Source organism: Pelobates fuscus, chromosome 6, assembly GCF_036172605.1.
Source record: "Pelobates fuscus isolate aPelFus1 chromosome 6, aPelFus1.pri, whole genome shotgun sequence".
NCBI classification, from domain to species: Eukaryota; Metazoa; Chordata; class Amphibia; order Anura; family Pelobatidae; genus Pelobates; species Pelobates fuscus.
In genome coordinates, this window is record NC_086322.1 from 93,726,663 (window position 1) to 93,739,551 (window position 12,889).

A 12,889-nucleotide genomic window follows, 5' to 3' on the forward strand; every position below is an offset into this window, starting at 1 on the left:
ATAAATCTGTAAGTAATAAAAAGCATATGGAAGTCAATAAGACCCCCATATTATAATAACGCTTTCATATACTCCCGCCTGCCACGTGGCAGTGGGGGCATGTCTACTGAACTTTTCACACCAACAACTGGGCAGCCATTGCTGCCCAGAGGCTATAATAGGCCCCATCTCATTAGGACATAGTCCTTTTGGTGCCCCACCTAAGGGTATAGGGTGGGGAGCTTTTAAATAAGTTTTCGACAGATCCCTGTCCACTCCACTGCAACCACCAGTGGGTTTGTGCTGTTTGATAAAATTAAGAGGGGGTATGCTTATATTACTCCCAATTCAACCCATGGTCAGCAGAGCATATTATAATATTCAGGGTGGGTGGGGCACTAACTATAATAACCAGGGCCCTCATTAAAGATCTAACACATTGTAAACAAATTTATCTTATTTACACAGACTGATTTCTAAACACATTTGTTGTAGTTTAAAGGCCATTACTGTGAGCATTATTGCTGTGGAGCTCTGTTATACACTCAGACAGACCAACAATATGGAACTCCTAGAAAAGAGGGGCAATACGATAGAAAAGAGGAACAGATGGATTTAGGACGATATAGAGAAACTTGGTAGGTATGAGATTATTCGAGTTACGTAATACAACTTTGAGTGGCAAATGATATACAATAGATGCCGTTTTAGGGCCTAAAATTCACTATTGAGAAAAAATTTTTATAGAGAGCCTTCTTAAAGAAGATCTGTCACTTCAGTAGATTTTTAATAGGATGTTTACTTATTACTTATATTTAACAAATATGCATTTCTGAGTTGTTAAAAAATAAATGGAAATGTAAAAATCCATAGTTCTTTATTCTGCAGCTGGCCAAATCCACCTTGGTTCCTTGTCTAATTATTATCAGCTCCATTCTTTGCACCTGGCAGCCAGCATTAAAATATTGTAATAAAACAATATTTCTACCTCTCATGCTCACTTGCAATGTGTGCTCCGGCTGTGCTGGACTGAGCTGGAACATGATGTCGTTTGCTAAATCATTAATATAAATTTAAAAGAAATAATGTTAACATAACATAAAAGTGATTTATTCAATTGTGCACCTTCCTGAGAAGTGTTAGTTCCCCTTTAAAATTATTTTTTTTAGATTTCATTTCTTTTTTTTTTAGTAAATATGTTTATTGTTTTCAGTGCATGTCATTGAACATATATTCCAAGCATGTAGCATAAACAAGGAGACTCGCAGGTCTCCGGCATAAAGAGTAAAAATAAAGTGATGGTTCAATACAGTGTGGGCTCGCAGGCCCTTGGTTCAGTAAATAGCATTTTGGCTCGCAGGCCTCAATCCTGACTTAGAGGTATTATAGCATAGGTAGATCACTATGTCTCACAAGTCTCCCAAAGCATTTGTGACATTGTGTCGCCCAATTGGACTCGCAGGTCTCGGGGTACTATGGAGAGTAGTGATTAGCTCACGTCTTTTATCTAGGGCCGTGTCGTAAGTGTACGGCAGCCATAAGCGAGTCAGGCTGTCCCCCTCTTGTCCTGTGTCCCAGCTATGGTGTTTTGTTGTTCTTCTTCATATGTTATCAAAGAGCCTCGTTCTGTCAAGTAGGCATGCATGTTGTGTCTGGAGTCTAAGTACTTAATATTCTCAGTTGGAAGCAATTTTGGCCTCCGGCCGCTTCTGCACGGTCTTGTGAGAGTGTTGGCAATACGATGTGCATTGCAAAAGATCGAACTACTAATAAAATGAGAGGAAAACATGCATATCAAAGGAAACTATGTTCATCAATCAGATCTTTATACTCCTTAGAGTCGCAAGATGACCCCTGTGTCGTGGTCCCATGTCCTGTGTGTGTATTCGATGTTTGGTTCTTAGAATCTTTGTGTGGACTTAGATTTGTCGGTCTTATAGTCTTCCATTGTGTGTGTGTTGTCGTGGTAAGGCAGTTTATGCGCTCCTGTTTAGGCTCGTGACTTGTGGTTGCGTTGAAAGTAATTAGGGTTGTTGGCGTGTCCCTAACTGTGTGAGCTGGCGTTTCTTATTCTTGTAGCATGAATGTATTGGTGTGTGGTGGCTATTGTTTGTTCCACTAATGGTGCATGCCCTGTCTGCCCAGTGTCTTGTCCCTAGAATTGTTTGTTCTTGTTCCCCCCACGTAAGTGTTTAGTTTGTCGTGTCTTTCCACGTCCGGGGCCTCTCCCCTGTGTGTTTCTCCCACTTGTGTGCATGGTCTGTTTGGTTGCCCCTTGTCAGGGTCTTGTATTGTCCCACGTTTATGTGCTGGCCAGCTCCCATCGAGAACTCCCAATGCACCCGGGCTCCCCCACCCTCCCTCCTGGGTCCTCCTCCCCCTCATCTAATCATTGGTCGCTGTCTGTGATATGTATACAAACCAAGGTCTCCAGTCTTCTATGTGTTTGTCTCTCCTCCTCAGTAGGTCTGCAATTTTGGCTTCGGCCGTTTGTATTTCTTCTACCTTTCGCCTCCATTGTCCGGAGGTGGGTGGATTCGTCTTTCTCCAGTGCAGTGGCAAAAGGGATTTCGCCGCATTGAGCATATGTCTCAGGATTGATCTTTTGTATTTTAGATTACATTTCCATATATGTATTACAAGGGCTCCAAAGCCTTTTTTGAAACAGCAGCAAAGCTTGAATAACAATAGAAGAAATGCAGTAAATAACAAAGAAATTACTTCAGAACTGCCTGTTTACTTTCAATACATGAAAGCAACCTTTGGTAACTTTTGGTACCTTTCGATGAATACCTTGTGATTCCTTTGGTCTGGCTTTTCTTTTCTATGCAAATCGTAAAATTATTATTATTATTATTAAGATATTTATAGAGATCCGTCAAATTCCGCAGCGCTTTACAATGGGTGGACGAACAGACATGTAGTTGTAAATGCATGCATGTTTACACTAAGTGCTCTTCAATAATGTTAAAACATGGTGTACTAGTCTAAAATTCTGTAAATGAAAGTTATATATTCAAAATCACATTAGCATTCTATATTTTTTTTAGCAACATGCCCATATGTGTTTTATCACAAGGTTAATTAAAGGTCTTTACAGTGTTGTTGATGGTTAGATTGCTTAACATGGCTCCAAAAGGCACACTTTAAAAAGGGGAGTAGGGCTTTGGTAAATTGCTGTTTTATATGATAATGTCTTCATTAATCTATATTTCATATTCAGGCTGAAGGCACTAATATTAATTTAAGCTTAACAGCATTATTTATTCTGTCAGCTTTAATTTTCATGCTGACAGTGTAAAAGGGCCAATTGGTATATTGAACTAATAGTGATCTGTGCTAACATGAGTTCATTAAAATGAATATGGATTATATGAATATGGATTTGCCTAAATTTGTGTACATGGTATATGCCTTGCTAAACCCCTCATACTGATATTTATGATCAGCCTAATTACAGAATCTTAACAACAGAAAACACAAGATACATTTATAAGAATACACACACCCTATGTTAATCTCTTGCTCTCATCTCCCAACCAGATCTATACACCCTAATATCAGCATCCTGTGAAGCAGAACATTGGTGGGCAGGGTAAAAGTAGGTGGGCCAGTAACACAAGCCATTTTACTGGCAGTGCCCAAAGGGATGGACAAACCTCGATTAGGGTGCAGGTCTGGCCAAAGAATTGGAAGGTCAGTTTGGCATGAATGCATGCCAGGCTGCCAGCCAATCACGCAGGCCATCAAATTAAGGGGGGCTATGCCAAGGTCCCCACCCATGGCTGTCAGGTGGGGACCTTAAATAAAAAAATAATGGGGGGTCCTAATGTCCCCCCCACGAGCCCATGAGAGGTGGTTTGGGACCCTAAATGACAATAAGGGGGGTACCTAATGTCTCCCCCTGGTCCCCACCCACGAGCGGAGGGTGGGGGCCCTAAGTAACAAAAGGGGGGAACCTATTGAGGACCTATTTAAATACAAAAAATACCCCCCTCCCACAAGTGACTAGGGGACCATAAAATGACACTTACCATTATATGTCTTCTTTTTTCTTAACCCTTCTATTTTCAGCACCAAAAAAGGGCAAATAAAAAGCCATAACCCCCATCGAACTTTGAAAAAAAAATGAAACCAGAGTGCAAAAAACAACCATGCTGAAAAAAGAAAAACCCAACGTCCCTGTTCCATTGAATAGCCCTCACTCGTGGGGACACTATGACAATATGACACTATGTCCTCCCCTGTTAATTATTTTAGAAGATGCCTCACCATGGGGGACCTGTGCTAGATCCTGTGCTTTTTTTTTTGTTTTTTTAACAGTGAGCAGCCACTGGCTGCCAACTATTTAGTAGACTTGCCCTTACTCATGTCATAGAGGGTAAGGGCATTCGGGAGATTTTAATCTCCCTTATTCTAATATGGGCATCAAATTGACCCTCATAGAATGACGAGAGGCATGGGGGGTATTTAGGAAGTGGCGGGGGCACTGCTCCCAGTCGCTTCTATTTTCACATATTACAGGGAGGGAGGGAGCCGCGAGCAGGTAGCTTCCTCCTTGTAATAAACTAAACAAACTGAATTCATATATAATTTGTATGTAGGACTTTCGCTTATGTTATAGTAAACGAATATGAAAATATCCAAAAATGTGTCCAAAAACGTATTTGTACTAAAAAGAAATGCACATGTCTTATTTAAATTGTTTTTCTTTGATTTGTTCATTGCAAACAGCTACAAGTCTGTAGGTTTTGTCAAGGGGGTTAAATAACTTTGATTGCAACTGTATGTGTTATAATTTTGATTAAATATATTTGATTATTAAAATCATATGTTATATAATTTAAAACAATTGTGATTTATTAGGTGCACCCAGCCAAGTTTTTTTGTCTTTTTGTCTATTGCTGATCTGGGGATATTTAATTTGTAAAAACAAACAATTAAGTGTGCTAAAATTTTAAGGTGCAAACATATTATAACAACACACAGTAAAATAGACAAAAATGTGCAATAATATAAAGTGCTTAATAGTGTGAAAAAAACACTTGTATACACTTCTAGGAATCTGTATGAACCTTCCTTTAAAGTGCTTCAATCCAGTGTCACTCGCTAACATATAAGCAGCAAGCAATCTTTTTAAGTGCAAAAACTCAGTGTAAACAAGTGGTATAGTGCACAAATATTATAAATATATACATATACCTTACAATAGCAGCAAATTTTTCAGGTAAAACCCAATACATAAAAAACGAAAAAATATATATATAGTGTAATACCGTAAGTATATTAAAATATGGCTAAAAGTGAGGAGATATTTAACTCACAAACACAGAGCAAATGAGTCTGCTCTAACTGTAACAGCTTTAATTAGTAGATTTTCACTTCAGCAGGTAAAGAAAATGAACAGCCTTTATTTCACATGATAAAATCCAAAATTCACAAGTCACCCTAATCCCTGGTAGTGAAGAGACGTCCGTTCACTGACTGGATGCAGTTGCCGGCCGGCATCAAAGTTTCTGCACAATTCTCTTCCAGCTCTGGTCTCGATCAGCTACTTCCGGAGAGGCACGGTTTAGCGTGGTGATTATTATTATTATTATTTTATTATTTATAAAGCGCCAACAAATTCCGTAGCGCTGTACAATGGGATGACGTCAGATATGTCAGGTTGGGAAAGTAAATATATATATATATATATATATATACGGCAGTACAGTATGGGGGACAAACCTGGTCTCCTACTGTAGATATATTGATGATTTATTTTATATGGAAGGGTACTGAAGAAGATTTAAAAGAATTTTTAACTCTATTAAATATTAATAATTGGGGAATAATATTAACTAATGATTTTAGTGTTTCGAATATTAATTTTTTAGATTTAAATATTTCTGTTGACAAAGGAGTTTTAAAAACAAAAATCTTTTTCAAAAAAGTGGATGCTAACAGCTATGTGCTGTATAACAGTGGTCATTATTCGGCCTGGCTTGATAATATCCCTAAAGGGCAATTTAGGAGGGTTCGAAGAAACTGTACAGAAATAGATACATTTAAAGAACAAGCCATAGTTTTAAAGGAGTTTTAAAGATTTTCTAAAAAAGAATATCCCATTAAACTAGTGGAAGAAGCATACGAAGAGGCCCTAGAATTGGAACAAGATAAACTGATTCTAAGCAATAATAATGCAATAGTTTCTAAATATGAGAATGGTTTGGCCCCTATGGTATTCGACTATAATAAGGATTGTAAAAAAATTAAATCAATCATTAACAAACATTGGCACATTTTAAAGAAGGACAACAAACTTTGTAAGGTACTTCCTGAAAAACCTTGTATCACGTTTAGAGGTGCACCTAGTTTTAAACAGATTTGAAGTTTTAATCATCCAAAAAGAGAACCGCAATTTTTTTTTTAAATGATAAGAAAGGTTTGTATTCATGTGGACAGTGTATAGGGTGTACGTGTAGTAAAAATAAGAGTTTAAAAGGTATTAATAAATTTAGGACAAGAAATGCAGAGAAGGATTTTTATATAAAAGATTTTATCACATGTTTTAGTAAAAATGTTTATCTTTTAATTTGTCCTTGCAGATTACAATATGTAGGGCGTACCATTCGTCCTTTACACAAGAGAATTAATGAGCATATCAATAATATCCGCAAAGGTTACGAAAAACATAGTGTGTCGGCACATTTTAAAATACATCATAATCAGGATCCAAATTGCTTGATTTTCCTAGGAATTAAAATAGTAAATAAATCATGGCGGGGTGGAGAACATAATAATATAGGAAAAGAAGAAATGAAATGGGTATATAAACTAGATACCCTGGAGCCTAATGGTCTTAATATAGAATTTGATCTTTTTAATTTCTTATAATTTTTTTTACAAAACTTTTTAATTTCAAAATAAATGAACTTTTTAAATATGTAATATTCCTTTAAGAAAGTGAGCTCCCTTTCTAAAGAAGTTTATGTTGTGTTTTTTAAATGTTTTTTAATGTTCTTTTAATGTTTTTGACCTTGAATTTAACTACAATGAAGTAGTTATGGTTTGTGCTGTAACAAAAGGCACTAAATAAGCTGCCCTATAGAACTATGATGTTTTCAAGGGAAAATGTTTTTTGATTGTAAAAAGAATTATGGTTGTTCTTCTTTTTATTGTTCTTCTTCTTTTTTATTTTATTTTTTCTAAATAATATTGCAATTGTAGCTTGCCGCTTTAAGACACCAGTGGCTAAATTCCTAATTTTATATAAGAGGATGTGATATTCCTTTAAGAAAGGGATCCTCTTATTTTTAAGTACCGTATATACTCGAGTATAAGACGAGTTTTTCAGCACATTTTTTTGTGCTGAAAAACCCCCACTCGTCTTATACTCTAGTCAATTGTCTGTATTATGGCAATTTACATTGCCATAATACAGACAAGGACCGGGGGCTGGCAGGAAGCTCTTACTTACCTTCAGAGCAGCTCCTTTCAGCTCCCTTCTCTCTCCTCCGGTCCGTGCAGCTCCCAGGTCAGCTCCCTCTGCAAGTCTCGCGAGAGCCGCGGGGTCAGAGTGTTGCCATGGTAACCCGTGGCAACACTCTGACCCCGCGGCTCTCACGAGACTTGCAGAGGGAGCTGACCTGGGAGCTGCACGGACCAGAGGAGAGAGAAGGGAGCTGACAGGAGCTGATGTGAAGGTAAGTAAGAGCTCTCTGCCAGCCCCCCTCCTACAGCCCCCCTACCTGGCCAGCTAACAAGCAGGGAGGGGGGACGGAAAAAAAATAATCAAAACATTATAATAAAATTAAAAAAATAATAATATAAGAAAAAAATAATATTAAAATAATAATAATTAAATAATAATAAAAAATGCCCACCCACCACCAATGCTCTGCATCACACACACACACACACACACACACACACACTGCACTCATACACACACTGCATACACACACACTGCATACACACACACTGCATACACACACACTGCATACACACACACTGCACTCATAATATACACACTGCACTCATACACACACTGCACTCATACACACTGCACTCATACACACACTGCACTCATACACACACTGCATTCATACACACACTTCATACACACACACACACTTCATACACACACACACACACTTCATACACACACACACACACACACACTCATACACACACACTGCACTCATACACACACACTGCACTCATACACACACACTGCACTCATACACACACACTGCACTCATACACACACACTGCACTCATACACACACACTGCATTCATTATATACACACACTGTAAATAAATATTCAATTAATATAATTTTTTTAGGATCTAATTTTATTTAGAAATTTACCAGTAGCTGCTGCATTTCCCACCCTAGTCTTATACTCGAGTCAATAAGTTTTCCCAGTTTTTTGGGGTAAAATTAGGGGCCTCGGCTTATATTCGGGTCGGCTTATACTCGAGTATATACGGTATGTTATTTTTCAATGTATTGGTTTGATTTGATTTAACTGAAAATGTATTATATTTTATGACTGATAGTTTTCTGGCTATATCCTGATATGGCAAAAGAACATTTGTAATGAACTTTGGACTAGTTAGGCATTTGTATCAGTATTGCCGAAAGTATTCTTTTTTATGTTTGATGGACTTTCATATCAGAAAATCAGGATCTTTATTTTTAACTTACGCCCATTTGGGCGGTCTTAAAAAGAACTATGGGTGATTGAAATGTCAGATCTGAGGAAGCCGGTGGAACCCGGCGAAACGCGTTAAAAATCTGACGTCATCACGCTAAACCCCACCTCCCGGAAGTAGGTGATCGAGACCAGAGCTGGAAGAGAATTGTGCAGAAACTTTGATGCCGGCCGGCAACTGCATCCAGTCAGCGAACGGACATCTCTTCACTACCAGGGATTAGGGTGAATAGTGAATTTTAGATTTTATTGTGTGAAATAAAGGCTGTTCATTTTCTTTACCTGCTGAAATGAAAGTCTACTAATTAAGGCTGTTACAGTTAGAGCAGACTCATCTGCTCTGTGTTTGTGAGTTAAATATCTCCTCACTTATAGCCATATTTTAATATACTTACGGTATTACACTATATATTTTTTTTTTTCTGTTTTTGTGTATTGGGTTTTACCTGGAAAATTTGCTGCTATTGTAAGGTATATATATATATATTTATAATATTTGTGCACTATACCACTTGTTTACACTGAGTTTTTGCACTTAAAAATATTGCTTGCTGCTTATATATTAGCGAGTGTCACTGGATTGAAGCACTTTAAAAGAAGGTTCACACAGATTGCTAGAAGTGTGTACAGGTGTTTTTTCCACACTATTAAGCACTTTATATTATTGCACATTTTTGTCTATTTTACTGTGTGTTGTTGCAATATGTTTGCACCTTAAAATTTTAGCGCACTTAATTGTTTGTTTTTACATTTACAGGAGTGTCTAATGAGCTAATACACTTTGTTTAGGTGCTGCTTTCACTTATTACAGTTTAATTTTTTCTATTATCAATAGTGCCACTTTTTCACTTGTTTTCTTGTGTTTTACACTCTGATATTTAATTTGGCCCCAGTTGCTGTCAAGCTTGGCAGATGAAACACATAAAAATTGGAAAACTATATGAAGCCTACTAATGGATTTTAAATATATATGGATGGTCGAAGGTGAATTTGTTGAAGACACCTACTAATAATGAAACTTTGTGTTGTCACAAACGATGCTTAAGAACTATGAAATATGTATTGCCACTATTTTTAAACGCAGGTAACTAAACTCCAAAAAGCAATATTTATTATATACCATGCACACTGACACCTTCAATGAGACAGTTTGCTTTCCTGCCTTAATAATTTTATTTTCACAATATTTTACCTGTTACTCTGAGTCTATCAGCACCAATTGTGATTTCTTCTTCATCTGCTGAAAACAAAATTTTTCCATCCTCATTAGACTTCACTTCGAATCTTTTGCACTGTGCTTCTACAGCATCAGCCCCTAGAATAGAATATAAGTAAAATAAAACATGAAAGCATTATGATTAAGAAATATTTTACCTAGTTAAACATCTACAATGTAAATCATTCAAAATCATTAGCAATATCCGAGATGAGAAAATAAACGTAGAAGTTACCACAATATCATAGCATTACCAATATGATTGTCCACACAAACATGTCTAAAAGGAACAGGACAGGAACCAGCAGAACTTTTCTGCATTTTGTAAATTGTGGGAATAATCTAAATTTACAAAATAGCAGCTTTATTTAGAGCAAAACAGAAATGTTTCGACCCAGTAGGGTCTTTATCAAGCATGACAAAGACCCTGCTTGTTTGAAACGTTGGATTGGTAGGTATTAAAATTATGTTTTTTGATATCCACCCCCTTCATCTCCATCCATAAGCTTTAGAGGGGTGGTTAAAGGTTAGGCCAGACCCATGTCCATGCCCATGGAATAGACCTATTTATTAATAAAAAAATATTATATATATTTCATTTCGTATATATATACAAAAAAGGTTATTGGGACAAAAACCACCGCTAACCTACCGAATGGAGCACAAATAGTGGTGTATAAATTCAGAACATCTAACGCTAATTGGTAAACAGGACATTTTCACCAAAAAGGAAAAAAACACTATATAGTGTAAAAGCTTTAGTCAAAAAAGTTTTTACACTATATACTATACTATAGATTATGTTTTTCCTTTTAGAACATCTAAAAATGTGCTGTTCTTCAATTAGGGGTAGATGTTCTAAATATATACACTACTATTTGTGCTCCACTCTGTAGGTTGGCAGTGGTTTTCCTCCCAATAACCTTTTTTTGTACTGACTTTTTTCCAGCATGGTTTTTATTTTTTCGTGGTGTTTTTTGGGTATTTAGGTATTTTTTTAAAATAAATGTATTTATTAATAGTAGCATCAATTATTATGGATTTTTATTTATCCTTTTGTGGAGTTAAAATAAGAAGACATCTAAAAGTAAGTATGATTTTTTTCCACAGATTTAGATTTATGAGGTCAATCTAAGTAGTACTAAGATAGAGGTGTAGGTATAATTATTTTTACTGTGGGGGTGTTTATGGGCTTTGGGACACTAGAGTGTCCTCCCATTTATTAATAATACCCTACATCAGTACCCCTGAGTTCATGTTTGGGGACATAGTAGTGACCTGTCCACACCCCATTGCTTAACTTTAAGACCCATGAAAAGGCTCAGCAGTATCAATACCATCAAAGTAAATGTTGAAGGACTTGATCAGGACTTGAAAGAGTCTGTTCAGTGGATGAAACACATGACTTGTTTTCCTTGCTCATCCTTGTTGTCTCTCTATTGGTCACTACTTACTTGGTCTGTGGAAACAGCTGATATTTAGCTACTTTCCCCTAACCATCAATCATGTATTTTTTCATCAATCATATTTTTTCCACCTCTGTGAGATACAACCCACAGCATTGGACAGACCTCTAATCCATCATGGCAAACTAACCTGCTTATTTTCCCTCCCCCACCTAAAAAAAAATTAGCTTCTTCTCCATTTCCTCACCCTTTTCCTGACACCATGGACAGAACTCAAAATCACAGAATAAATGAAATAGCTTGTCCATTTCATAAATGTGCAATTTATAATGATCATACATTGCATAAGCCTGCCAAGAATTAGGTACATTGATGTTGTGGCAATGTATGATCATACACTGTAACTAAACCCCCAATTATTTTTTGCCTAAGTAAGGGTGTTTTTAAATAAAACTATTACATTCTGTGAGGATTGAAATAGCTGTTTAGTGAATGAGAGAGTGCAAAGAATCTTGTATGTTGTATAAAATGGCCCTAGTAGCATACTATAATGTAAGTATGTTCAGGTGAGTGCAGTCTCTTGGTCTTGTGTATATATATATACCCTATAGTATGTTCAGGTGAGTGCAGTCTCTTGGTCTTGTGTATATATATATATATATATATATACACAAGACCAAGAGACTGCACTCACCTGAACATACTTACATTATAGTATGCTATATATATACATCATATTAAATAGGTCTAAAGACAAAATCATGTAATGTCAAGATTCCCCCATATCTTCCTTTCTGATCGGTATTACCTGCACGACCTTCAGATTTTGCAGATCTTACTCCACCCATGCATCTGAAGTCATGGGCTTCCCTTTAAAAAAGGAAGCCGCGAACTTATCAAGATTGCTCAATCAATTTGTGCCTCTCGCATACTTGCTACTTTGTTGCACATTGCCATCTGAGCTTGACCACTAGTTTCTCCATGTACCGAACCATACACACACACTGCATTCATACACACACTGCATTCATACACTGCACTCATACACACACACTGCATTCATACACTGCACTCATACACACACACTGCATTCATACACACACACACTGCATTCATACACTGCACTCATACACACACTGCATTCATACAAACACACTGCATTATATACACACAAACTTCATTCATACACACACACTGCATTATACACACACACACACACACACACTGCATTCATACACATACACTGCACTCATACACACACACACACCACATTCATACAAACACACACACCACATTCATACAAACACACTGCATTATATACACACACACACCACATTCATACAAACACACTGCATTATATACACACACACACACTGCATTCATTATATACACACATTGTAAATAAATATTCAATTAATATAATTTTGGGGGGATATAATTTTATTTAGAAATTTAACAGTAGCTGCTGCATTTCCCACCATAGTCTTATACTCGAGTCAATGCGTTTTCCCAGTTTTTGGGGGTAAAATTAGGGGTCTCGACTTATATTCGGGTCGACTTATACTCGAGTATATACGGTAAGCAA

The 12,889-nt window shown here is 36.9% G+C and overlaps 1 protein-coding gene across 1 annotated transcript in view; it reads right to left on the reverse strand.

Annotated features, from left to right (window-relative positions):
- SGCZ (sarcoglycan zeta) overlaps nt 1-12,889 on the reverse strand; it is a 1,031,148-nt gene that overhangs the window by 38,421 nt on the left and 979,838 nt on the right. The window contains exon 7 of the mRNA XM_063458048.1: nt 9,875-9,997. Coding sequence (XP_063314118.1) covers nt 9,875-9,997 — 123 coding nt within the window. The remainder of the gene's footprint in view (nt 1-9,874; nt 9,998-12,889) is intronic.